Below are 27,759 nucleotides of genomic sequence, written 5' to 3'. Positions count from 1 at the left end.
AGGGCAATCCTTTTTCTGCGTGAACTTCATCAGCTTGTGCTTTAAACCATTCTGGGGAGAAGGAGAAGCGCAGTACTGAAGACGCCTGGCGCAAAGCTTGTGGATTCAAGGGTTCTTGCCACCTGACAACTGAGACCTGTAAGTCGGGGGCTGGGTTGCCCCCTTCTCTCTCTCAATCAACCAACAGGCACTTCTGTGCAAAAGCACTTTATTTCCAACATTCAGTCAGCAAACAAATAGCCAACAGAGGAAGAGCCTCTGAGCATTCACAGAGTGCTTTGTTGAACCCAAACTAGAAACTATTTCCGTGAATCCTCCTTTGCAGGAACCCTGGGATCCACCCCCCTGAGCGTGCCTTGCCGGAGAAGGGCCAGCCTCCTAGATCTATGAAGGCTACCAGAGGCAGTTAGCCTTGCTGGCCACGCGCTCTGCTCCCTCCAGGACCCGAGGCGGCCTGCCTGCAAGCTCGGCCAGCAGCAGGTCTTGCTTCCACCCTGCCTGCTGGACCTTGGGTCTGATGCAGCAGGGGTTTTCTTTTGTTCTTACTTACATCTCTTCTTCCCCTTGGGATTCTTCCTCGGGCCCAGGCCCACAATTCTTGCCGGCCATCATGTAGAGATGGACACGCACGGCACAGCCTCACCCAGCCTCTCAAGGGATCCATTCCTGCTCCCACAGACAAGGTGGAGCGCCCATTTTTACCCTCAGGCAGGGTGCCCAACCAAGTAAAGATTCTTACTGATCATAATCTGCCTCTTCATCAACCGCACGGAAATACATTTGCATGCTGCCCCAGCCAGTACGAGATAATTTACTCAATAGAACCTGCCAGGCGGCCGGAGAGAGCACAGCCTTGAACGAACGCCGATGAGAGATGCTTGCCTCGTCAAAAGAAACAAGGGTGACCCAGACCCACGGACCCCAGTGCAGCTCCTGCCTCTTCGGGGGGCCCGGTTGAGCATGGAGCTTGACCGAGAGGAGTGGCGCTTGTGGGGCTGCCCTCGGTGCTTCCTCCACGTGGCGTTTCTTCACGGGTTCCCGGCGCTGGGAGAGGCTTGTCTCACTGCTGGGGTACCTGCTGGGCAGGGGAGCGGCCTGCCTCCCGCTCGAGCCCTCGCTGGGTCGCGATGGGTCCAGTGCTGCTCCTGCGCTCGGAGCTGGAGCGATCTGGGAAAGCAGGAGCTGATGGTCTCCTGCGAAGGGAGGCTTGGAGCCGTGCCCGTTTCTGAGGGCCGTCTGCCTGCAAGTCTGGATATCAAGGGATAATCATCGCCTGCCCCGACGGTAAGGAAGGTTTGCCCAGGCTGGGTTGTAGCAGCTGTTTACTTTTCCTGAAGCACCTCTTGAAAGGTTTTCAGGAAATCGCTTCGCAAGCATCGTGAAACTTTCTCCCATTGCCCCTACGGACTCCCGAAATCAAAGTGCGAACCATGAAGCAGTGCAGAGGGTCGTGGGGCCAGGCGGCTGAGAGGAGACAAAGGGCTGGGAAGTCGTCATGCCTGTGTCCCTTTTGGAGCGAACCAGGAAGCGAGTGTCTGTCTTGGGCCACCGTGTTGTCACAGAGGCGCCAAACTCCAAAGACTGCAAGATCCATGAGGCTCCTGGAAGCCTGGGGGCTGCAGGGCCCCTAGAACTGACAGCCGGAGTTGTATTGGATGGCGATTCCTCATTCGCCTCTGGCCGAAGGAGGAAACCACGTGTCGGGCGGCCAAAGGAGCAAGGAAGTTCCTCATCCCTCACATCTGACGAGGCTTCTGGGCTTGTGCTCTGGACTGGTCTGAGCAGTCGCAGCTCGTTGTGGGCCATCTTCAGCCTCCCGCTCCTCCGTTTCTGCCGTGCCTTGCCTGGGACTTAGCTCCACAGGAGCTCCTGGTGCTTCCATCGCCTACCTCCTCCATTCTGTGGCTGGCCACCAGGTTAGCCTGTTCCTTCTGCAGAGGAAAGGAGGAAGCCTAGAGAGGGTTTGGGGGTGTTTTTTTTTTGCCAGATCACAATTCTCTGGGACGCAAGAGAAGTAGTTGATGAGGAGGAGGGGAATGATGTAAGCCGCTTTGAGTTTGTTGCAAGAAAAAGCAGGCTATAAATCTAATAAATAAATGAGTGAGTGAATAAAGTCGATCTGATGGGCAGAATCCATTCCCTCTTCCCTGCTGTCCAAAGGAGAGGTGAAGAAGTGTATCCCACTTTAACTCTCCGGGGGAGCTTTCCCAAATTTGGGACCTTCTGAGTGTTTTGGTCCGTGACCAAAACACTTTAAAGTCCCCTGCACCTGTCCCCTGCACTTTAAAGTCCCCTGCACCTGTATATTAGAGAGAGAGAGAGAGAGAGAGAGACAGAGAGAGAGAGACAGAGAGAGAGAGAGAGACAGAGACACCACCAAAAATGGTACCCCTCACCTGGTAATATAGCCATTCCGCTGTGTTTATGTATCCTAGTGTAGCGATGCCAAGGCAAGGGATAAACGTTGCTACGTCTTACAGAGATGGACGGCCTCAAACAAAGGCAAACTCTGGTCCCCCGCGATGTGCAGCCGGACTTTTCCCCATGTTCTTGCCAGGAAAATTTCCAAGGACTCAGTTTCTGTGCTGGGCACTGGGCAGGCAGTCTGGGAACTGGCCCAGTTAGAACACCAGGCAAAGGAGAACCAAGCGGCGACCCTGCCGCTCCGTGATCTCCCACGGGGGCACAAATTCAGCCAGATTAAGGGAACCTGCTGTTTCTTACAGACGGCAGAAATGCTGAGCACGTCAAAGGGGGGAGCTGGGCAGCCTTCAGTTTGCGTAAAAGAAATGTTGATCTTGGAACAGCAAGTAACGTTCTTTCTCTTCCGCAGCACGGCAGGACTTCACAGCTTCTTCCAGGCTAACCGCGTGACTTACCTGGCCCTGATCTTTGAGAAGGAAGGATCCTACTTGGGCAGAGAGGTGATTGTTGATGGACTGACAGATCCGTATGAATTGGAAAGGGCTTTTCTGTACCTATTTGGCTGTCATGCATCAGAACAGCCTCCAGGCAGCCAGGCAGGGAAACTTTACACAAGTAGAGTCTTTTTTTCCTCTTTATTCCGTGAAGCACTTAACACAGGTATGCACAAGCAGGTGGACTAGTCCTGTTTTCCAGAAATCTCATCTGAGCTAGCCACTTTGTGGGAAGCTTTGCTCCCGCATCTTCCTTCCTTCCTCCCTTGCAGGAGGTGGCTCCTTGCGTGAGGTCCCCCTTCTTTGGGGGACCCTTTGGGGAACAGTTGGCAGTCCTGTTCTGGAGGCGCACTGTGCATTCAGTGAGGCTGCAGTCGGTCTTCACCTTTGCCAGCCACTGCAGTGCGGAGAGGTGCGGCAGGACCGGGCCCGAGAGGTGGCAAAGCAGGATTTCGTCACCACATAGAAAACGAGCATAGCTACTCGGCTCTGAGCAACTCAGGCTGCCAAGCTGTCCGCCCCAGTGCGTCAAAGTGCAGGCGTGCGGGGGAAGCGGGACGCAGAGATCCTTCTGCCCAGCTGAAGCGGTTAAGGAAAGCAGGAACCTGCGGCCTGTGGCTTGCCCAGTGTTACTGGGAACCCTGGTTGTTGCTCTGCTCACATGCCAGACTTGTAAGCTGGAGCAAACCCTGGCCTGGATTCTGATTCAGACTCAATGCTAAGCAAGGCATGGATAGATGTTTCCTAGCCTGTCCAGCGCTCTCACCGCAAGGAGTGCAAAGGAGGACGAGTTGGCACACGGTGTACTCCTGAGATACCGAAACTAATCCAGTGTTTAGCTTTCCAAACAAAGCAACATTTCCATGTAGTTGGAATATTTTAGCAGGTTCGCTCGTGCAGAGTCCAGACCCGCCCAACATAGTCAGCATTATCTTTGAGCAGGAAGCCTGCGTACCTTCTGCTAACCGGCATCTTTAATTCAGGGTTACAGAGAAACTGCTTGCTTGCTTCTCAGTGATCGCATGTGTGAGCAACCTGACTGCAAACAACATTCTTGGAGAAAGTGGATGTGGGCTATCTACACAGCACGGAAGGGTCTCTTTGCACAAATCCTGTGTTGCAGCATTTCCTGGCAGGCCAAGCTAGGCTTCGGTCCGAGTCAGGCCAGCCAAGCTGGGAACTCCTATGCGCATGCAGCCACAGGCAAGAAGCCTGGATGCACCGCCTTGCGGGAGCATGTGAGAACTTGGCCAGCTGAGATTCCGACGGCTCTTCTGGTCACGGGCAGGGGGAGAGCACAACATACGGGCCCATCCTCACGCTCACATGCGATGCGCCCACCCTTCGGCTGTCTTCCTGGGTCTATTGCTCCTCTTCTCCTCTCTGCTCTTGGCAGCCAACTTCCCAGAAGAGTTGGGGAGTGAAAGAATGAGGGACATCGGCTGCTAAGAAGGGCTAGTGTCTCTGGGACTGGCTGTTGCCCCCTCCCTTCCTCTCCCCTCCCCCCTTTCTGCATGCATTTTATCTCTTCCTGCTCTCTCTGCCAGTTTCTTTGCCTTTCATACGAAGCTCCTGGGTGGGAAGAGTAACAGGTAGCCGGGCTCTGCTGAGGGCTGCCTCTGTGACTGGGGATGTGGGAAGAACCTGGCTCGGGGCTGTGCATCCAGGGCAGCTCCTCCGCTTGACTCCCTGGACTCCGGCCCACTTCCTCTTCCCTAGGCCCCCGCTGTGCTGAGTGCTTCTGAAGGCCTCTGGCAGGGGGCAGGTTCAAGCAGAGTTCCGCTCCCACTCATGGGGCTTGCAGGCTTGGCTATTTGAGCAAAGCAGCCACTGGTGTTCCTGAGCATTTGTGGACTTCTCTCAGCTGAGCTCGCTTCCAGGTCAGGCTGAGTGTGGAAATGAAACCTGGGGAGCGCAAGGGAGCCAGATTCCAGCCCGACCTTCACGTTCTTCTCCGTGACTGAGGCCCCGCAGTATTGGGAGCCTAGCGCATGTGGAAAAACCCAGGCGGCAGGAAAGAGCTGGAAGAGGAGCGTCTTGCGTCTCTCTCTGGCTTGCTCTCCTCCAGCGGATGCCCCATTAGCTCTCCATCCCTTCACAACTGGAAATTCAGCAAGGCAGTCCCATCGCGTAACTAGTTTCGGAAGGCGAGCTGCGGTTCCACCCCGCTCGTGCTGGAGAGGAGGGGAAGGGCAGTGCAGCACCTCCTCGCTCCTGTGCCATTCCGGCTCTACCTGTATTAACGGGATCGCCCTCTTTCCCACACGCACACGCACTCGGAGGCTGCCTGTGTGTCGTCACCGGCAGTCTCCGCACCTCCTCCTCGGCCCGGGTGAGTCACGGAAGCTGCCTTGGCGTGGGCTGCACCTTCTGCGGCTGGTGTCGCTGCTGGGCAGCTGCCCCGAAGCATGAGAGCATCTTGCCAACCCATGCTTCCAGTAAGAGGAGGCAGGGAAATGCCCCTTTCTCTAGATGGGCGAGTATAGACCCCTTAATTCTTCTCCTGGGGGCTGATATTTCCTGCTCCTGCTCCAACTCCCAGAGAAAATGGGTCCCAGGGAGGGATTTAACAGTGGAGAGGAGAGAGATCCAACTGGAGGATAAGCACACGTGTCCTGTTGCTTTCCAGTTTCTTTTCCTGCCTGCTGGGAAAGGGGTTTTCTTGGGGCTTCACTGACTAGTGTCTTCTGTGCTGCAGAGCTAAAGCCCCCCAGTAATTTTAGGCACAGAAGGGGAGCAGGGAAATGAGCATGACCTCCGTTCCCCACCTAGCAACTTCAGGCCTAAATGGAGAAAAAGCAGGCATGTGTACAGACATAGGCAGCCCGCAGGTATTTGTTAGGTGGATAGAGGTACAGAATCCAACTTCAGCAAGGTTTCCTTCCCTGAAGGCCTGGAGGAGATTTGTTTTCCTTTTTTCTTTCTATCGAGTGAGGCAGATGGGCCCTGGCCATGCAGCCCGCTCTGACATGTGGCAGGATAATTTCTCCCTGCCACGCCCGGTTCACACAACCAGCGATTCCACAGGTGGCCACTGCTGCAGCAAGCACATCTGTGCAACACAGAGCAGGGTAGAAAAGCCACGTATTGCAAAAAAATAATCTTCAACATGCAAAACGGGAAGGTTTGCCTGGGATACCGGATGTTCAGGGGAAGGCCACAAGCAGGCTGCATTCACCTGGCTGAACAGGTGTCCTAAATGGTTAATACCCCGGACTGTTACATCCTGCCCCCGAGCAACCGTGTGGTAGGAACTGGGGTGGAGAGAGGGAGCGAGGAGAATCGTTCTTAACCACCGCAAGGTACAAACTGTGCTGGAGTATCTGCCTAGCTGTACCTACTGGCAATTAAAGAAAAATGCACGCTGCGTGTGCCTTAATGCACTTCTTAACCAAGCATTCTAATGAACTTTAAAGAATTAATGATGCTGGATGCCTGCCACGGGTTTCACAGGAGGCTGTGTGGGGTAGAGGGGGCGCGTTCCCACTGCCAGGTTATTTCGCAGGGATTTTCCTGAGAGTCCCCTTTTCTGCCCGAGCAAACATTCCGTGACATTGTTCACCAATTCGGCTTCCTCTGAATTACTTTTTTCACTGCTCTAATTAAATTCCCTCTAGAATGCCAGTGGAGCTTCAGGTTCAGCGGTGCCCCAGACCCTTTCCCATTGGCGCTCAGTTTGGCGTGATGGAGGCCTCCACATGAGGATCGACTCTCCGCTGGCCTGAAAGGAGAACCGATCCGGCACGGGGCTGCAGGGTTGTTGCCCTCTAGCTCCCCCTCCCGTTCTTGCCTCCCTTTCACCCAGGCAGATTGTAGGGCCCCCCCAGCACCCTGTTTCTAACGTGCCCACTTCCTTCCTGTCTTAGAGCCCCCCTTAGATTTTCCTCTCTCCTGTGTATTTTCTGATCCTTGTATCTGTTCCCTTATATCGGCTGCCGTCTTCATCCCTGCCCCGTTTATCATCCTTTCTTAGCCTGTTTCTCCCCATTTCTTTCTGTCCTGCTGGCTTGATCGGACAAGCACTCTGGGGAATCCTTCAGGCCTGAAAAGCAAAGGGAGGGACGCTTAGCCCTGACTCCTCAGTAGTGAAGAGCAAGCAAGGTGCCATACGCCTTTGCTGATGCTTCTCTTCTGGGCCACCACAGAGTCCACGCCCAGCTCTTTCAGTCGGGATGCAACCGTGTGGCTGCCTGTAGAATCCCGATGCCCATGAGAAACCTCCTACCTCAAAAACGTGCTCTGGAGTTGGAGCCGGAGCCCCAAATTTGGAGCACTCCCAGGTGCAGGTGGTGTGGGAAAAAGCCCTCTGAGGTCAGAAGCCTGACCTTGGGCCCAGCATTGGGTGGGTGTTCGGAGGTGCGGGAACCGGAGGGGGGAGGCCGGGTTGAAATGTGTCCTACTTGCACCCCAGCCTGTCCCCACAAAATGAGCCACTTTGAGTCTTCTGCCGGGCTGGAGAAGCACGGAAGCGACCTGGGCTGCTCATGGTTCTCCCGTCCTCGGAGGCTCCTGGGCAGCCGCATCAGATCGTGCTGCAAATAACTTTGCTCCCACAGAGGCCGCCTTCAGGATCCTCCTGGTTGGAAGAACCCATATTACACTCTACCCCTTCGCCCACCCCTGGTGCCGTTTCCCTTCACATGTTCTTCGTCCTCCATGTGGTTCTGCGAACCTTTGGGTGGATGCCTGGCCGTGGAGCAGGACTGTGCTTGGAGCGATGAGACACTCAGCCCTGCCTCTTCTGACTGGGGAGAATCCGCCCGTTTGTCATTGTCTCTGTGACACCAGACCTTCAGGGCAAGTGGCCAAGGAGCCCTTCTAGAGACCTGTTGCGATGACACTGCTTGCAGTGCTGTCAGCACAGAGAGGAGGATGTGGGTCCCCACTGGCCGGCCCCGGGACCCCATGTTTGGCTGGGCATCTACCTGCTAAGGGGAGCCCGCACACGCGGTCTCTGCACATGATCGGCAGCTGTCTGTGCTCAGGATTCCCAGTGGCTTCGTGTGTGCAAGTGCCGCTCTGCAGAGGGACTGATGGAGCCGGAAGCCGGTGCTTGGTCTAGGGACAGGGCTGAGGTCAAATGGAGGTGATGCGGTGGCGGGCAAAGCAGGCCCTGATCCACTAATCGTGAGCAAGATGGGCGCAGGGAGGGTTTGGCCGGAGCCGGCAGTGCGGGGCACGTGTGAGCTGCCGCCGCCGCAGCAGCTTGTGGAAGGAACGGGCTTTTCTGGTGGGGAGCATTTGTTGCGTTTGGCTGTGGAAGCTTTGCACTAACAGGGGCAATTCCTGATTCTAGGTGGCTCTGGACATGCTGAACTTTAAGAACGTTGCGGTGAGGCGAGTCCTGGAGAGCAACGAAGAGCTCGTGAAAAGGTTCAACGTCACCGCTTTCCCGTCTGCCTACTTGCTGTTCAACAACGGCTCCTGCAGCAGGATCCCCGTGTGAGTTGGGGTGGCCATCATGCGCCCCCTCCTTGTTTTCCACAGCGGTGCTTTGAGTGGGCATCCGCTTCCCATGCGCCACATCGCTTGGCTTTAAAAGTCCCGCTGCGGCAGCGTCTATTCTGGCCTGGGAGCACGGGCACAGTAGCGGAGCTGCCTCACCCAGGGCCCCGCGACGTCCCTGCAGTGAGAGGCACTGCTGTGGCGATCGTGCCAGCAGGGGTCGCCCATGGCCCGTCCACGCTGGCTGGGATTGATGGGACTTGCGGCCCACGTTAGGGAAGGCGAGTCCAGCTGTGCATGTGTGGATTCCCAGCGCTTAAATTGGGGAGGGCCTGGTTGATGCGCGTACTGAATGCTGACTCCTGTGATTCAGCTTTGGCTTGCATGATGCTTGGAACAAACTGGGGTGTGTGTGGCCGGGGGGGGGGGGGGGGACAGGACACTCTGCTGTGTCGGGAAGGTCGGGGGGCAGATAGACCAGCCCATCTCCACTAGTTAACCCCTGTGAGTAATTCCCACCAGTCTCTTTCTGGCTTTGAAAAATGCAGCAACAAAAGCGTTTTCAGGTTTTATCACGTAATCATACATTTATGTTCAGGATTCCTGTAATCCTGTTGTCGTTTCCGGCGTGAGAGAGTTTGCCCTTGGGTCATCTGCAAAGCAAACCCAGCCACTTACAGATCCCTAGACGTCTCTTTGAGGTGCCAGAACACCGACGTTCTTCTCCCAGGTTCAGCTCCAATTCAGGTGGGCAGGTCCCAGGCTCCCGCATCGCCACGGGGGGCTTCCAGCCAGCCGGTTGGACATGCAGGCGCTTGCCTGCTGCCCAGCCTGGCCTGGACTCTGCACTGACGCACGGCAGCCTCTCCTGGAGGGAGCACCCCTTGGCCTCTGAAGCGAGGGGTGCGGCTCTCTCCCCTGGGTGTTGCTTGAGTGGAAAGGTTGCTTAGGGACGAGCCCACGGAGCCTGAAGAGTTTCTTTGTTCGCGGAGGGCGTGGAAATGCTGGGAGCGTTCTTGGGTGAAGCATCAGGAGTGCTGATGTGGCAGACAGAGAGCCGGGCGAGGGAATGGCACGTCCGTTCCGCTCCGGTCGCCTGGCACCGCACACCTGGAACCTCTGAAGCGGCCTTCGCCACCTGCTGCACTCTGCTGGCTGAGCATGCTGGGACATATCCTCCAGAACATCTGGAGGGCAGCAGCTGGAGGAAGGAGGCTCTTAAGCATCGGTCTCCCATAAAAGGAGACTGGAAAGAAAGACCTGTGAGAAGAGGCTGGAAGAACTGGGCATGTTTAGCTGAGAGGAGAGCAGAGCAGACCCTCTTCAAGTACCTGAAAGGCTGTCCCACAGAGGAGGGCTGGGATCTCTTCGCAGCCATCCCAGAGTATGGAACATGGAATAACGGGCTCATGTTACGGGAAGCCAGGTTCCAGCTGAACCTCAGGAAGCACTTCCTGACTCTGAGAGCGGGGCAGCCATGGACGCAATTCCCTAGAGAGTTTGAGGGCTCTCCCACCCTGGAGGCCTTCAAGGTGCAGGTGGGCAGCAGTGCATTAGGGGTGCTTGAACTCGGAGTCCAGCATCGAGCAGAGGGCTGGATCCAATGGCCGTCTGGGCCCCTGCCAACGCTGCTGTTGCAGGATTTTAGAGTTGGTTGTACCTTTTCTCCGGATCTTGTGTAGGGAGGGGAAACACTGTGGTGAGAGAAACAGAACAAGGCAGAGGAACTTGTATTTTTTAAATTAAAAGTGGGTACCACACCTGAGGTGAGTACGCAGAAACAGAGCAAGTCAGAAGGGGTCTCCCGGGCCATCTAGTCTGACCCTGGCTCCAGCCGGCTCGGGTGCAGGGCCAGCAGTGTGCTGATCTGGCTGCGTGCATCTGTAGGACGGCGTTGGGCGGGTTGGCAGCCGTTCCCGCACAAAGGCCCCGAGGGCTGGAGTTCTGTGGAACGGTGGGCCAGAGAACTTCTCGGCCCTTCCGCCAGGCATGATACCCAGAACACCCTGGGGGAAGCCGTAGCGCCTGCACGCTGCGGCCACGGGCCTCTTCCGTCTCACCTCATGGTGTGCCTCAGCCTGTTCTCGCCCGGGAATCCTGCCTGGAACACCTGCCGCTTTTCAGTGCCGGAAAGCATTCAGGGTGAGCAGTGCCCCCCAGCTTGCCTTTGCAAATGGCCGCTTGGACTCTTGCCGCGTGAGCCGTGCCGGGTGGCCGACGCCTGCCGAGGACCGCGGTGGCGGGGCTCCTGTGCCCCATTGCGAGTCCTTGGCCCTCGTTTCCTGCCGCTCGCGATCTCTTTCCGGACGCGATGCTCTTCCTCGCCTGCACAAGGCGCCTGGTGGACGGCGTCACTCGGGTTTCGTACTGATGGAAGAGCCTTCCAAAGGGCTGGCAGGCAGGCAGCCTCCCGCATGCTTTCCTAATTGCAGAAAAGTTCATTAGGAGCCAGACAATGGCTGCTCCTGAGATGCTGGCGGAGAACAATGGGACCTGCTGCTGAGTAACGCGCTCAATAGCAAACAGATGGTCCCTCTCCTGCCCCCCCCGCCCCCCCCACCCCGCAGGCTCGTGCAGCTCTTAGCGAGTGATTGATGCCCGCCGTGGGGCAGGCGAAGGGCTGTGCTGGCACCGGGCTTTCCAGTGGGGCTGAGGGGTGTGATGGGTCCGCCCAGGTCGGAGCTGGCTTCCCGGGGGGCTGCCCCCCAGGAAGCAGTGCCCCCTGCCCGCTTCCTCCCGCGGGCGGGCCGTTGTTCTCCTTCCCGTGGCGCCGGCGGAGGGGAGGATTGCTCGGGGCGATGCTGCAGCCTCGCGGCCACCTGCTTGTGGAGAGGCCCTGATGGGCCGAGCAAGCCGAGGGCCACGGCACACCCCGGCCTGCGGCTCCCGGGGGTTTGTTGCGAGCCCCGCCGGCTTCCCGCACTGGCGGGCAGCTTTCCGCCCCATGGGTTCTGCTTTGGACGGCAGGGAAAGTCGGCTCGCCCTTCCCGGGTTTCCTTCGTGTCGCTCCCCTGAAGAAAGGGAGGCCGACCTGTCTGTGGTTGAGCCGCGAATGGGAGGAGAGGATTGCAAGGGGAGCTATGTGCTCGGAGGCCACCCCGCTTCCCCCGCACTTGAACCCAGCACATCCCACCCCTTGTTAGCAGCCGGCTGTGATCCTGGGCTGGGCTCCCGTCTGGGCTCCTCTGGCTGTCACACCGGTGTGATCCAGACAACAAACTCAGGGCTGCTCTGACTCATGCACAGCTTCACTCGTGGTGCTAAAAAACGGTGCAGCCCGTGTGGAGGGAACCCTGACTCGTGCTCCTGCCCCCTGTAGGCTGGAGGACAGGGCCCCTCCCTCTGCAGAGGCAGTAAAATTAATGCAGATCGTGCTGCTCTTGCGGAAACCTGCCACGGTCTGCCATGCTCCTTGCTGTTTTTCTCCTGCGGGAGTTTCCCAGATGATCTGCTGTCTTCCCACATACCTGTATAATCGCGCAGGCTAAAAAAATCACTTTGAAACATTATGTTTTTCGTTTCCGTTCACATTCTGCTGTTCCTAATCGCAGTTACAGGGTTCTCCCATTTTTGCCTTGCAACAGGCCTTTGATAGCTTAGGTCAAGAGCCATCATGTTGGCAGACAGGGACTTGAATCCCAGTCCAAACTGGGCATCCTTGCAGTCTGCCAGGAAGCAAATAATCCCAAATGCTCGTATCATGCTCCAAATGTTAGATTCTGTGTAAAATTGCAGAAAACAGTCCGTCGGGGTAGATGACCCTGCCGAGGGATGGTTCAGAAGCCGCTATGGGTCAGAACACTGTGGGAAGAGAACTTGCTTGGCACGGGCCTTCCGGGAAGCTGCAGCCCACCTAACCTCCCCAGAGAGGTCCGCCTGGCGCCGTCGTTCTTTGTTTCTCGGCGCCAGGCTAAGACCTTTTTATTTAAACAATATTTTAACAACATTTAATATTATCTATAGGTTTTAATTTCCAGCCAGAATGAATCGGGGTTTTTAATTTGTGTAATTTATATTTTTTGTATTTGTGTTGGGCACTATGTTGTCTATTTATGTTTATTTATGTAAGCCGTCCCGAGGCGTTAAGCGATGGGATGGCATATAAAAACTCCAAACAAACAAACCTGAAATGAGTTTGCACGGCGCTGAGCATGCGGGGTCTTGCAGGAAGTCGCAGGAGAAACTGAAGTCGCGTTTCCTAACCGAGGATCCCCAGATAGGGTTGGTCTAACCATTCCCTCCTTCCCCTGCTGCACGGTCCCTGATCAGGAAAAAGGGGAGATGTGCTCTAGGCTGGGCATCCAGATGTTCGGGATGGCGGTTTTGCAAGCAGAGTCGCTGGCCAGGAATTTGGGGCTATGAGCTCTGCTCTAAACCATCTGGAGTGCGCCAGGTCTGCTTCTCCCGTTGCACCCCTGGAACACCTGGGGGCCGTTCCCCCAGCGTCACTGATAACAGGAAGGCGATCAGTGGTTGGACGCATCTGGGGGGCCGAACTGGCCCAGGGGAGTCTTTGGTCTGTGACAGCCGAGGAGGAGATGCTGCTTGCTGCTTGTGTGTCCCTGCTTGCTCTTCCCCTTGCCTTCTGCAGGTGGGGCGTCTGTAATGCGGGATGTTAGGTTGGAAGAAAAGAGGCCCACCTCGTCTCAGGCGACTCTCCCCTCGTCTTCCTTTGCAGGCACGTTGATGCGAGACCCGCTTACACCCACTATCTGAGGAGGTTGCCTGGGGTCGTTCGAGGCGACTCCTTCAGGCCCACCGTGCTGCCCACGGCAGGGCCAAGCACGACCGTTGCCCCCTGGCGGCTGGTGGACAGGTAAGTGTCTCCAGGTGCTTTTGAGCACCCGTGTGGTCAGAGGAGGACCTGGGTCCTCGTCCCTGCTCAGTCCTGGAGCCAACTGGCTGACGGTGAGCCAGCCACAGTCTCAGCCCAGCCTACCTCGCAGGGTTGCTGTTGCGAGGATAACGTGGAGCGATGTAAGTGGGAAGGGGAACAGAAAGCGAGTCCTAAATGCTGTGTGATCATTGTCCCAACACCCAAGTTGCCTGCTCCCAATTCTCTGGCTGCCTCTGCTCACCCAAGTGGTGCTTGGATGGTTTCCGGCTCCCTGCAGACTGGGAAGCTCTGCGTTCAGGGGTCTCCTTGTGCAGTGGAGCACAAGCTGGACTCTGCCTCCACATGGAAACCTAGACGTCGGAGGAGAATGGTTTTGGCCGCAGCTTCTCTCTGAAGATCGCATTTCCCTTAATTCTGGACACAGTGGGATTCCAGTGCACAGACCAAAGTCCTTTAGATCACAGTCTGAGACATGCTTAGATCAAGGGTTCTCCAGCACCCAGCCTTCCCAGCCACCTGTACTGACTGGGAAATGCTGGGAGCCGTCAGACTATTTCTCTGCCTAAACATAAACAGGCTCAGGATTGTACCTGTTCATGGAATAAGCGGCAAGAAAGTCTGGATGCATCTTGCATCGCCCAAGATCTATGGGTAGACCCTACTTGGCGTGGCAAAGCCCGCTGAAACGTGTGCCAGAATACAGTTATTCCTTGTGAAGGCACCGCAAGACTCTCTCACTTTTGCTGTGGCAACGAGCAAGGGCGTTGGACGACTGCCCTCCATGGTCTCCTTAAGAGGCTCATTGAAAGAGGGAATGGTGGATGGGGGCCTCGCCTGCAGGGGCTCCTTCCACAAAGCGCCTTTGCCTCGGTTGATGGCCAGTGGGCCGGAGGGTGTCAAAGGAGCAGGTGGATGAGGCCCTGGGCGTGTGTCCTTCTGTCCTTCCGTCCATCTTCTGGCCATTTTTCTGCCACAGGAAGAAGGTGTACATGGCCGATGTGGAGTCAGCGGTGGTGTATACCCTGAGGAGCGAGGCTGCACGCTACCCCTACCTGGAGAAGGAGCGGCTTTCCGCCCTGAAGCAGTACGTGAACGTCCTCACCAAGGTGAGCCCTTGAGCAATCTCAGAGCCTTCCCAGATGTTTATAGCTGGTGGCTCAGCCGTCCCATTTGGGAAACTGGTGCAAAAACTCTTGCCTTAAAAAGAGCCCATTTCTCCTTTTGTTCCATGTGCAGATTGTGCTGCTAGGTTTTGGCCACCAGGTGGCGCAGTCCAGCTAGGATCCAGCTGTTTAACCCATTACTGGTTAAATTGTCATCAATTCACTTCTCCTCCAAGCCACCCTTTTCCTTTCCTCCTTGGGGTCTGGAAACTGCAAAAAAGAAATCTGAAGGTTTGGAGAGCTCGTTGCCTCTGTAAGGTCCCGGGTTCGGTTTCGGCATCCTCCCAAAGAGACCTCAGGCAGGGAAAAACAGGTCTGAAACATCGGAGAGCTGCTGTTCCGATATGACCAGGCTCCTAAGAGGGTCCCATCCAAGTCTGATTCTGCAGTTTTGCACGTTTGTTCCCATTTCCCTGTGCGAAATGAGGAACATCTTGAGGGCCAGAACACTTCTTGTGGTCCTTGTGCGTATTCCTCTGCAGAGCGCTCTAGGAAAGGACTTGTGGGAAGATCGCATTTCTCCAGCTTGAAAGAAAAGAAAGGATCAGGCATAGAATTAAAGGGTCGTTTCCCCCCCTCCCATTTAGAAGTGCTTGTGCTTGCTCATCGGGTGCTCTTCGCCCTCTTTTGTCCGCCCCCCACTCATTTCCCTGCCTCCTCTCCTCCTGCCCCCTTTCCTGCTCCTCCTCTCATCTCCGCAGCTGCCTGGCGCTCTTCCCGTGACACGGCCCTTTCCTCTGCACGTTCTCCCCCCGCCGCCCCCACCCCCGTAGCTCTTTGGTCTCCCCCTCCCCAGAGTGCTTGCGGTTTTAAAGTGCTGATGCTAATCGGATTCGAGTTGACTTATTGTCACAGTAGCTTTGCGTATCCCTTGTAGACTATTTTGGAGTTACGACTGAGATTTGGATCCTGGCTGCTGGCCCGCGGGGACTGGCTTGTTTGCGGGGGCGGCATCTTGAATACAGACAGAGGGGAAGGCTGTTTGGGTATTAGCAGGCAGCGGCTGGGCGGCATGTAGCCAGGAATCCCACCGGCCCTTCAGGAAGCAGCCGACAAACGCGGAGAGCACCAGGCGGCTTTTCCGTGCCTGCGCTGAGTGTTGGCAAGAGCTGGCCTCCAGCAGCTGGGTGGGCCGTGAGGACTCGGGAGGAGGGCAGGAGGTGGGGGACCGCAGGGGGAGGCCAGGCCTGGTGGCCTCTGGAAGCACTGGGGTGCCAGGCCCTTATTCCCGATAGAGCCGCATCTCAGGCAGTGGCATGGAAAGGGTTCTCCGGCCTCATCAGATACTCGGGATAGGAAGATTTGCATCTTTGAAGCAGGGAGCCAGGTGGGTCTGCAGTGCCGGACCATGGTTAGGGCAGAAATGTAGGGGGCAGGGCCTCTTTTCAGATGCCTGGAAAGGGGCCTGGGGTGCCCTGGTGCCGTGTGTTCCCCGCTGGCCCCCCTTCCCCCAGCCCTTCTCCCCACTGTTGCTCACTGGGCTTTCCACTCTTGCAGGCTAAAGGGGTTGCCGGGCTGCTTGGAGACAGGCTGTCCTCTTGATGCTCGTCCGTGGCTGTGGGGGTGCCTCCTGAAGGGCGGGTGGGGGTCAGGACCCCAGCCACTGTGAGGATGTGGCCGTGAGACTTCCTAGGGAAAAGCCGAGGTTTCGTCCACCTGTTGCCTGGACACAGAACTGTCCTTGAGCAAAGTGCTGGAGCAGATGCTGGAGTCCAGACCATCCTGGATGTGAGAGATGATCTGCATCCCTTTCGGTGTTCCTTCCAGCATTTTTGGAAGAGAAACTACCTGGAATGATGGGCTGTCCTGGGAGGAACCCGGCAGGCGCAGCCTCTTGACTCTCCTGGAGCTTGGTGGCCTTCAGGCCATCAGCCACAGCATCTTTCCAGGCTGACTGTCTTGGAGGAGAACTGGAGGCATTGCATTCCAGTGGCTTTGTTCCTACATGGACAGTTAAACTGGGGGACAGTGGCCCCACACTTGCACTATGAGGGAATGCAAGATTTTGCCATGTCTCTGTGCTGTTTGATGGCTACAGGAAACCTCCATATGGCCATCCAGTGCTTTGAAGTGCTATCACAGTCTCACCTCTTTGGTCATTTCCACCTAGCCCAAATTTGGTGGTTTCTGGAGACTTTAATGGGCTGGATTTGGGCTACTGAATTAAATGCAGTCTGGGCAAGAAGGAAGGCTGATAGGAGGCTCCAGTGATGTGGATGCAGCTCCTCTTGAAGATCAGGTTTTCAGGGAGAGGTTAAACCTCACTCTGTGTGCGGACGCAGCAACTCTGGTTGATCTTCCACCTGGAAGCTCTGCCCTTGCCAGCGCAATCGCTTGGACTACTGCAGCATGTTCTGTGTGGGACTTGGGAAGTTCAGCTGGTTAAGACTATGGGAGCCGGGCTGTTAACTGGGACCCGCTGTTCTGAATAGATCCCACCTGTGTTTCAAGACATTCATTGGCTGCTCCTTGGTTTCTGGGTGTAATTTCACATCCTGGGGTGTGGCACAGGAATTCCGAAGTGACTCTGTCGGAAGGACAGTCTTCCCCCGGAAGGACTTCCCTGTGTGTGGAGATGGTGAGCCGAGGCCCTGCTTCTGTGTGTGCCCAACCTGTGTGGGCAGACAAGTGCCCGCTCAGCCTCTTTCACAGTGGAGCACACGGCGGGATCGGCTCTCTCCAGAGAGATTCGTTCAACTCCTGCTCATTTTTGTAATTTTTGGGGCACCAGCTTAAAACTCTGCGTGACCTCCCCCAACATCTTGTAGGAGGTAACCGGCGCTTCGGCACCCCGTTCCGCTGTTTCGGTTCTGCCACCGCTTCATTGGCTGCACAGAGTCCTGCAGCCACGGACCCGGGAGCAGGCCCTGCGGAGCCCGGAGGAACAAAACCCCATGCAGCACCCGCCTGGGCCGTTTCCCACCTCTCCTGCTCCTCACTCCCTTTGGCAGTTGAAGCACCCGAGGAAGTGGCGTTCCCAGAGGAGCTTAGTGTGATGCGTTAAGCTTTTCATGGCGGGAAGAGGGGAGGGTGGCGCAGCTTAGTTTAAGCCTGCGCCTTGAGGTGCTGTCCAGGCAGAGAGGAACTGCCAGCCCTCCTGTCTCTGGCATCGGCACAGAAGAACCAGGGGGAAATTGGGAATGTTTTTCCCAGTCTTTTCCCCCCAACACCTTTTGAGGTGTGGGGGAGCTTCTTATGAAAAACCGGGAATTTTTTTTAATGTATTCGGAATGTTTTCTTTCATGGAGCTTCAGCTGTGGGCTGGTATTGAAATGAAGCTGCTGCTGCGGCTGCTGATGAGAATTTCAGAACGATGAATGGAGCGTTTCAAGCGAAGCGTCCATGCATTTACTCCCCGCAAATGTTGTCGAAAAGCTTCGTAACAGATGCTTGACCAGGGCTGGGTGCAGTTCCTGTACACTGAGGATGAGCTAGTCCTGGGCGGTGACTGTGATGCTCAAAGGCAGGCGCAGGATGGTGTCCCAGCCTCTGGGGGCTCTGCCTTTGGTGCCAAGGAAAAGAGGAGCTCCCCCTTGCTGGAGCAGTGGGTGGGCCTGTGCCCCTCCTCCTGAGTAGACCTCAAAGGACTGGGAGAAAGGACCAAGCCGTCCTTAGCTTCTTCCTAGGAATGAGCGCTCTGTGTCCACTGGGGGAAGCATAATATTCACTGTTTTATGAACGTGAGTGGTTTCTTCTAATTTATTGGTTTTTGCATCTGCTTCTCATAAACCATTCAGGGCACAAAGAAACAAATAAAAAAGCGAGAAATAAATCCAGGTTGCAACTATTGTCTGAATAAAGTGTTCTTTTAATAGGCCAAACGTGATGATTTTATGGCAAACCAAGTTTTGCACAATACATTTTATATTACTGAAGTAACAAAGTGCCTTTCAAATTGTAAAGGGTGCTAATGATTGGATTTCCTTCAATTTGTCCAAAAACCTCTGGGGAGGAAAACCAGTTTTCTATAGTTTCATTTTGTCTAGAAATATGCCCCTCTCTGCTGAAAAAAATTGGGAGGCTTTTTGTTAATGAAAATGAAGGGTGTATTAACCGAGTCAATACACGTGCTAATGTATTTTATTGATGTTTTTAATGTGTTATGGTTCTTATGCTTTTATTGTGTTTTTATCTCATGTTGTGAGCTGCCCAGAGGTGCTGTGGTGGCACGATCGGGTGGCATACAAATGTTTAAAATAGATACATAAGCAAATGTAAATTATGTTGAACTACCATACGCCACCTTTCGCTCAAGCCTGACCCCAACCCTTTCCACTACTCAATACCATTGGCGTTAATGCTAGAAGTTCCTTATGCAGCTCCAGTGTGACTTAACGTTAGTGCTCATGTCAGCTTGAGCTGGCCCGAGATCCTCACCAACCGGAATTTTGCATCCTGAGCTATATATTCTGTGTTCGCTAAGCGTTTTAGCGTGTCCAGAGACTCCGGCGTGGGCCTGGGGCACGCGCCGCTCTCTGCGTTGCCCTCCGCCAAGGACTGCCGGCTAACCATCTGCTTTCCCGCCTTGCATTTTTCCACCAGTATTTTCCTGGACGTCTCATGGTCATGAACTTCCTTCTCAACCTGGACTTTTGGCTGAAGTCGAAGACAAATATTTCACAGAGCGAGTGGGAGGAGGCCCTGCGGAATAAAGAGGAGGTACGTGACCCCGTGCAGGTGGAGCGTCTTCTCCAGCCCAGGAGTTCAGGCCTTCCTGCTTCCATTTTCTCTCCGAGCGGCATTCACACATCCTGTCGTTTGGGAGCAATTCCCGTGCCGACTTCCATAGTGATGAGTGATGAGTCCCTGTTGGATTTGTGTCAGAAAAGAAGCCAGGCCCTCAGGGTGGGCGGCTTATGGCCCCCTGGACACTTGGGCTGAGAGCTCCTGTAAGCATCCCGCGCAATGTTGTCCTGCGAGCTGCCTGCCGACCTGCCCTGGAGGACACCTGCCCATTCTGGAAAACTCCGGAGCCCATCCTAAGGCAGCCTTCCTCTCTTGGGCCCCGCCCCATGTGTTGGGACTACAGCGCCCATCATCCCCAAGTATGATGATGGGAGTTGTAGTCAGCACCTCTAAAGGGCCATTCTACAGGTTGCTTTAGATTATGCTAGAATACAAACAGCTTTATATCTTTGTCTGCACTGCAGACCCTACTCAGAAATTCAGCTGATTTTTTTAAAACTTGTTTAAAAAGACAGTACCAGTACTATCTCATTCCTCATAGAGTGAAGTATATATATACCTTGTTAAATGACAATTGTTGGCAATGGAATACTGTTCAAGCTGATCTTTATCACTTTTCTGGAGCTGTCCCAAGATCAAAATTTATTGGGCAGTATTTTAAATGCCATCAAGTATATGCCTGGCCTAGATATTCCCTGTGATCCAGAAATGGTTCCGTTTAAAAGGGGTTACTGAAAAACCAGGCATGCAATTAATGTTAAGTTAATTAATTGCATGTTAAACGTAGCTTCCAGTTTTGTGTCTGTGTCAGGTGCTGGGGAATCAGCTTTACTATTTCTGAATTGTTTAGAAAATTTACTAATTATGGAATATAATATGAATGGTGAAACCTGACATTACTGAAGGTAATGATCAAATAGCTGCAGAGATCAAATAGCTAATAAATATCAAAAGCCAGTCAACGTTCATAATGGAGTAGAAATGAAAGAAATGAAAGAATGGAGTGCTGCTAGTTTTCTTCATATCTGTATTCCTTATTGTTATGTCACATAATCAGAAAAACTGTCCCCCGGGTGCTGTGCTCACCAGCCATGGGGAGAATCAGGAATAATGGGGCAGTTCTTTGACCGTGTTTGGGTTGCAGAATCCCTGCTCCCCTTCTGAGCGCTCCAGGGTTCCCTGGGTCACAGTTTGAAAGCTGACGTCCTCGACTTCCACCCCTTTCTGTCCCTTTCCTTCTTCTGCAGCCTTAACACACCAACAGAGCTTTTTCCCCTGCCTGTCTTCCAGCTTCCAAATGCAAGATTGCCCGAGAAAACAATTTGGGTCGGATGTCAGGGAAGCAAACCCGGGTTCCGAGGCTATCCGTGTAGTCTGTGGACCCTCTTCCACCTGCTGACAGTACAAGAAGCGCTGCTTGACCCCAAGACCAGGAGTAAGTAAGGGTGGCGGTCAGCCTTTTCTCGCTCAGCCACTGAGCCCTGAACTGTTTTCATGTGCTCTTCCACCAAAACTGCAGCAAGAAGTTTTTATCTTGTTGGTGTCTTGGTCCTAGTCATCCTCTTACAGTTCCTGGTTGGAGGATTTTGTGTACGTTCCCTCCCTCCCTCCCTTCTTGGTAATTTTTTTGGGAAAGTGGGAGAAGGAACATTTCCTATCCATGCACAACCCTGGGTCCATCAGCATCCCACAAAGATGTCTCAAGGTCCCCTGACTATTTAATTTTTGGGTTTTAACGCACCGCATCCAAGTAATTGCACACAGTCACTTTTATAGTTTTAAGAGCCTGGGAAGAGGAAGTACTTAAGTATATGGGAAATATTACTTACGTTAAAAAAGGCACTCTGGAATGAAAATAACCGTGACTATCGATGGCGGTGCACTTGCGAAGATGCTGGTACCTTTACACTTTCCCATAGGAAAGTAGTACAAAATGTGTCACTTCCCACTGAACGCCAAGCATGTGCAGAGTGCCAGGGGAAGAACTGATTTGCAGCAGAAAAGCAGCGAGTGGGAGGATGGCACCTTACCCGCTGTTTCCCGCTGCGGTTCCCTCCCCGGGTGGTTTTCTTCTTGATTTGGCAAGTGTTGATCCAGAACCCCATGGGAGGAAAGCAGCAAAAAGGGGAAGAATTAAGCACCCCCCCCGCCCGCATCACAAATGCTGCCTTTCCCCCTACGACGTTGCAGCCCGGTGGCCCAGGTGCCGAATCCAGCGATCCAGACTTTGAATTGGCAGCGGTAGCAGCCTCTGGAGTTAGCTGCCCCTCGTTGAATGCCTGGCTGCTGTAGCATCCGCCTGGCATCCGTCCCTCTCCTCATGTTTCAGCAGCAGAACCGCCGTGTTGCCAGAAAATAAGACCTAACCGGAAAATAAGCCCTAGCATGGTTTTTCAGCATGCTCGTCATATAAGCCCTACCCCCAAAGTAAGCCCCAGTTAAGATCGTCAGCCAGACAGACGGGGGAACGCAGTAGTACATCCGTTGCAGCACATGACAGACGTATTGAATGATAAAATAATAATATTAATATATAATTACATATAAATAAGTAATATAATTATGGACATTAATACTTAAAATAAATGATAATATACATTATAATTTAGTATTTGTAAATACCCAAGCGGACGCCTTTGGAAGAGGGGTAAATGCCTATGGAAAGAGATGAATGCGAGACTCATTGCCGAACGACCAATGGGAGCCCAGACACAGCGCATGGCTAACGTGCGCACTTGATAACGAACGGACGTGTTTCATAATTCGATACGTCGTGTGTTGTGACGGACGTACTTAATGCATGGATGCAAAATGCAAGATGGGTGCAAAAAGAAAGCTGCTCCATTGAGTACAAGAAAGGAATCGTGAAGGAATCTCGGGGCGAGAATCTTACGGCTTTCGTAAGAAAAAATAAGACATCACCGGAAAATGAGCCCTAATGCATCTCTTGGAGCAAAAATTAATATAAGACCTGGTCTTATTTTCGGGGAAACACGGTAGCTGCGCAGCACCTGAATTCACCATGAGTCAAGAGGCACATTTTCCGCCGTTCTTTTCTCCCATTTTAACGGTCCTCCCCTCTCCTGTCCGCTCTCCTTCGTAGGGTCGCCGGAGGCCCTCCGGGCGATGAGAGCATACGTCCGGCATTTCTTCGGCTGTCGGGAGTGCGCGGAGCACTTTGAAGGCATGGCCGCCGAAGACATGGACAAAGTGCAGCACACCGATGCGGCCATTCTGTGGCTTTGGTCAAGGCACAACCGAGTCAACGCTCGCTTGGCAGGTAACAGCTGCGCTGCTGGGGGAGCGCCTGTCACCCCCCCCTCCCCCGGTCTCAGGGCAGGCCACGGATAGCCACGGGCTGACACGTGCCCTGCTCTTTCCGCCGGTCACTTCTGAGTAGACGCTCCCCTCGGGAGGCTTTCCGGAAACTCAGGCCCGGTTTCCGTATTTCGCCGTCCTGCGGATGCGTCCACTCCCTGCCGCTAGGTCATGGCTCTCCGGTTTCAGCGCCGACAACCCACCCCAGCCAGAAAGAGCCTAGGCCAGGTGTGGGAGCTCCCCAGGCAGCAGGTCAGATCCAGCCTGCCGGGCTGCCCATCCAACCCTCTGGGCTCTGAGGGAGGCTCCTCCCCCTTGCCAAAGCCCCGCCTCCTTTCCAGACTCGCTGGGGGATTGTGGAAACTCAGGGTGCCGCCCTCTGTGCTGCCAGCTAGAAAGAAGCTCTGGCGCTCCCAGCATGCCCTGCGCGGCCAAACTGCACCCGGGCTCGTTTCCACGCCTGTCTCGCATTTGCCACTTCTGGGTTCGCTTGCTTCCCTGGGTGGTGCAGCTCTCTCTCCAGCAGTGTTTCCGACCGCTTTGGCCACCCAAAGAACCCCAGCCGGGTTCTTTGCTGAAATGCAGGCCCTGGGTTGAGAAAGGAGGAAAGGGTGCGGGTGGCCTCTTGAGGAGCACGTAAAAGGGGAAATGAAAAACATGCCGGGCTCCTGAAGGTAGACCACCCCCCCGCCCCTTTCCCTGCTTCTTGCAGCTGTGGCTGCCCAAGGGCAGAGGGATTCTGCACACCGGCACATTCCTTGTCCCGAATGGCCACACAGCCCCCCCATTTCTCCACACGCTTCGCTCTGTGCCTCTTTCAGTCCCCAGCAGTCCAACCCCCCCTGCTTCGCCAGCCCAGAAAGCACGGCTGGCCGTTTGGAGAGGAACCCCAGAGGCGACCAGCCACCCGCCTTGCTCGGGAGAGCTCCCTGCCTCCTCCCATAAAGCAAGGAAGGCTTGAAAGCCGTGCCTGGTGCGGAGGGGTCGGGGGGCCGGCCCCAGCGCTGGGCACAGGGAGCAGGCAGCTGGCCATGGGGAGTGCAGGATGCAGGGGCGGGGCCTGACCCGGTGGCCCTTGCAGCTCCGCGGGCCAAGAAACCACAGGGTGGGGCTCACTGGCGGAGGCCCTTGGGGCCACGTGCCCCCGCTGTCTGGCGCTCCACTTCCAGCTTTCTTTGCGCAGGGAAGACGAGCGAGGACCCCAGGTTCCCCAAGATTCAGTGGCCTCCCCAGGAGCTCTGTTGGACGTGCCAGATGAACATCAACGGCCAGCGCATCTGGAACAAGGCCTCCGTCCTGAAATTCTTCAAACACCACTTTTCCACGCGCAACATTTTCCTGGACTTCTTGGAGCCCAGGCGGGTGGCCCCGGCCAGAAACGGTCGCGATGTGCAGGATGGAGTCCCCGGGGCTGCGGGGGAGCCGGCAGAGGGAGGCGGCGGCGAGGAGCAGGCGAGGACGGAGAAGCAGGAGAGCAGGAGAAAGAAGCCCGGCTCGGAAAGACCGGGCCCCGCAGACCTGCACAGGCCGAGCATCGTCAGGATGAGCACCAAGACGAAAACGCTGGGGGAAGACATCGTCGACCTGGACAGCTTCAGCGAGCAGCACTTCAAGAGCAAGGCCTTGAAGGCGGCGGGCCAGGCCGGCCCCAGGTCCCGGCGGAGCAGGCGGGACACCGGGGTGGTGCTGGTCCCGGACGAGGGCCACCAGTCCTTCGACCACGATCCCGTCTGGGAGCCCCGGCGGCACGGGGGCCCGAAGCGCACGGGCGCCATGGAGGAGCCGGAGGCGGCGGCAGAGGGCAGCTTGGTCCCCGGGAGGCGGAGCCAGTGGTTCCACATCCTGGGAGCGGGCTTCTCCCGGCTGGACGTCAGCCTGTGCATTGTGCTGTACCTCCTCTCCTCCCTGTGCTTGCTGGCCATGTACACCTTCTTCCGCGTGCGCATGAAGTACCACAAGAGCCGCCTGGGCTTGCCGTCGGCTTGAGGGAGGAGTGCGGGGGGGGGCAGCCAGTGGGGGGGGGTGCCTGGGCTGGCCAGCCTCCCCTGGAGGCATCTCCCCAACCCTTCATTTTCTGGTCAAGGATATGCAAATACAGCGGCACACGCTGTCCCGGTGGGCTGCGGAGGACGGCTTGTGGGCCGGCCGGCCCTGGAAAATGCAGGGCAGCGGCAGCCCGAGTCGGGGCGAGCTTGTCTTCGGCACAGCGGCTGTGTTCTGTATTTGCTTATCTGGATCGGAGTTACAGGGAGCTGAGCGACAGGTTGATCTTCGTGTCCCAAGGGGGAGCGGGATTCCGCTTCAGAGCCACGTTCTCGGTTTGGGTCTCCTAGGAATGAGAGGGGTGCGCCGGCATTTGGACCCCACCCTGGACAGCATCTGTTTAGGGAATCGGAGCAGGGTGGGGTTCCCAGAGCCAGTTGGGCACCTGCAGCAAATGTCTTTTTTGAATATTAATCAGATGGGGAACTCTGTGATTTTTAAAAGCTGCTGCTTCCAGGCTGCAGGGATTCCCTGTAGCGTGGAGCATTGGGGAGAGCTTGAGCTTTTGTGCCTGGTATCTTGAGGTATGTTGGAGCCCATCCATAGCCTAAATAGACTTCAGTCCCGGTGTTTTTAAGCTAGGTCTGGAAGCCCAGTTTAAATTGGGCAGCTGGGTGATGCGTCGATTTGGTTTGGTCATTTTGATTATAGTCGTCGTTTTTAGACTGGACTCGGAAGCGGCTGAGCATCGAGCAACCCTCTCCAAGACGGCCCAGGGTGGCGGCGCTGTGTTTGCAGGCTAAAGAAAAAGTCGCGGGCAGAATTCTGTTCTGCTCTCAGCCATTTTGACATTCAGCAAAAGTGTCCATCCCGTGGCATAAATGGCACACACGGTACAGGCATCTGCAGGAGTTCCCATGGGCCTGGCTGTACCATAATCTGGATGACACTTCTTCCAAATTGCAGGAAAACCCAAATCGACCCAAGCCACGTGGATTTGAACTCGTGCAAAGAAACAAGATGGCTGAGAATGGCAGCCGAAATGTGCTTGCTCGCCTTTGGGGCTTGGCAGTGGAGTGTGTTGATCAACGTGGGGTCAGACCCTCCCCCACCAAGGCACAATAAACCTTTCTGCCATTATCGAAAGACCAGAGTTTTTTCAGCCTCTCCTCCATTCCTCGCAGACCCTTCCATAGTGTCTTCCTCCTCCTCCTCCCCTTCCTTCCTTCCATTCACCAGCTAGGCAGTCTGCCAGTTACGCCCCTCAGATTGCCAGAAAGCTTTGGGGTGGGAGAGCGGGAACATTCAAGCAGAAAGATGGGAAGGGCTCGGGGTGTCCATTTTCAAACAGATGAGACCTGGATTGCTCTTCGGGACTTCCAAGCCCCCCTCAGCCCCCAGTGCTGGTCCGCAGCCTCACCAGTTGGCCTTCCTCTGCAAGGACCATCAGGCACAGCGGGGAAGTAGCCGGGGTCTCCACTTAAAAGATTGGGGCTGCGTTCGTGAGGGGAGCCGGCCGTGGCAACGCGGAGGGTTGCCCAGGACTTTCATGAGCAAAAGGAGGGGAGGTTAAGAGTTGGAAAGGCTCGTAATGGTGGTGAGTGTCTTCTCCCCCACGAGAGCATGGCTTTCGATGAAAACATGATGGCTCTTACTTCCCAGCAGTGAGCTAGTCACGGTTGCCACCAGTAGGAAAATGAAGCTATGGGAGATATTGCCCGTTGCAGCATTCTGCTCACCCCCTTCGTCTCGGGGTGTCTCCTCTTTCCTTTGCAAGTTACGGGGCTCGTGGACACCGGTGCCTTGTGCAGCCCCCTCCTCGAGGAAGCGTTGGCTAAAGGGCAAGCCTGAGCTCCTGGAGGATCCATGATTCCAGTCTCTCAGTCCAGAAGTTACCTGGTGGCCTCCAGAAAGGCATCTTCTCAATCGTCCATCTGCAGCAACGGGCTGATAAGCACCGGCTTCCCTGACTGATGCAGTTGTGGGGAGTGTTACCGTGTTAATGCATACAAGCTGCTTGGAACGCTTGAGATCAACCACATAAATGTTTATCATATTATTTTATGATATCCACCTCTTTGTTGATATCTACCCATTTTTCCCAGATGCCCAATCCAGGCTTCTTCAACCTCCTGGTGTGTTGGACAGCATTTCCCATAATTCCCAGCCAGCATGACCGGTGGCTGGGAATTATGGGAGTTGTGGTCCAGTGTTAAGTGAACTCCCATCGCCTGTAGGTTTAGAGCAATAGCCCCCTCCATTCCCCTCTAGCACAGCGCTGGTCCTGGCGGCAGAGAAATGCTGGGCATTTTATTCAGCCTTCCTGTGCTCAGCCGTGGCTGCTTCATGCGTGGCGGAAAGGAAGCATGTCTTGATCTCCCAGCAGGTCACCCGCATTTCTCATTTATTTCTCCAATTTCCAGGGTGTTCCATTAGCTCAGTGAACCCCTTGATTAGATCAGAGTTGGGCCAAAACTCTCCTGGCCCCATTCTGGACGAGCAAGCGCTACGAAGTTGGCATCACTTGGCAAAAATGTCCCCTGCAGCGTCCCCCAACACGGTGTCTTCCAGACATGTTGGATGGCTGGGGGTGGGTGGGAATTACGGCCCAACCTGTATGGGGTTGATGGGTGTCGAGGTCCATCACCTCGGAAGGCCACCTGGTTGGGGTCAGAAGGCTAAAACACCCAATTTTATGTGGTACAAGCTCCAGTTAGAGGTGCCAAAGAATGGATGCTTCCCCCGGGAAGCTTCCCCTGAAACAAACTGGCCTTTGCAGCAGCCGTTTTGCCTTTCCAAGGCGTGCCTGGGATAACAACACCATGCCTAAAAATGGCCAACGGCCAGCTAAGGTGGGTCATCTCTGGTCTTGATTGTAAGCTCTGTGGGACAGGGACCTTAGCTACACATTGACACTCCTGGTGCCCCTCCCACCCCTAAATTGTAGTAATAGAATTTCTTTGTGTCTCGAGACACGGCTCTTCCGTGCTACCTGTGCCCAGACTATTTCTGCCTGTCTGTATTCTGCTTTGGAACAGCTCTGTTGAACGATACTGTTTCCTAAAAGTGTGTGGATGAGTTTAATGGGCCCGTGGTTCTCTTTCCAGGGATGTGAATGCCCCTCCCGCTGGGCCAGACTCTCCAGTGACACAGGTTCTGCTCCCATCGGTTGCCACAGTGGTGGGGCCAAGGAGGGATCCCTTTAAATCCATTTCTGTCCGCACCTCCCTGCTTCGCTTTTATTCTAGAGTAGGCAGGCGGCCCAGGCTAGATCCTAAAAGCTGCCCTGGGCTCCTGATGCGTGTGCTTGGGGTGATGTCTGAGAGTCCCTAATACTAGAAAAAGATATTGCTGCTGGATACCAGTTCAAAACGTCCCTTCCAACCCTAGAACTGTAGGGCTCCCATGG

The 27,759-nt window shown here is 55.1% G+C and overlaps 1 protein-coding gene across 1 annotated transcript in view; it reads left to right on the top strand.

Moving 5' to 3' along the window:
* QSOX1 (quiescin sulfhydryl oxidase 1) overlaps positions 1-24,353 on the top strand; it is a 59,785-nt gene extending 35,432 nt beyond the window's left edge. Inside the window, exons 5-12 of the mRNA XM_044439268.1 lie at positions 2,834-2,924; positions 8,215-8,360; positions 13,042-13,179; positions 14,177-14,306; positions 18,906-19,022; positions 20,340-20,484; positions 22,153-22,329; positions 23,551-24,353. Coding sequence (XP_044295203.1) covers positions 2,834-2,924; positions 8,215-8,360; positions 13,042-13,179; positions 14,177-14,306; positions 18,906-19,022; positions 20,340-20,484; positions 22,153-22,329; positions 23,551-24,353 — 1,747 coding nt within the window. The remainder of the gene's footprint in view (positions 1-2,833; positions 2,925-8,214; positions 8,361-13,041; positions 13,180-14,176; positions 14,307-18,905; positions 19,023-20,339; positions 20,485-22,152; positions 22,330-23,550) is intronic.
* Positions 24,354-27,759: the final 3,406 nt, after the last annotated feature.

Source organism: Varanus komodoensis, unplaced genomic scaffold, assembly GCF_004798865.1.
Source record: "Varanus komodoensis strain SLA01 unplaced genomic scaffold, ASM479886v1 scaffold34_1, whole genome shotgun sequence".
Lineage (NCBI taxonomy): Eukaryota > Metazoa > Chordata > Lepidosauria > Squamata > Varanidae > Varanus > Varanus komodoensis.
This window is presented reverse-complemented; position numbering and strand designations above follow the sequence as displayed.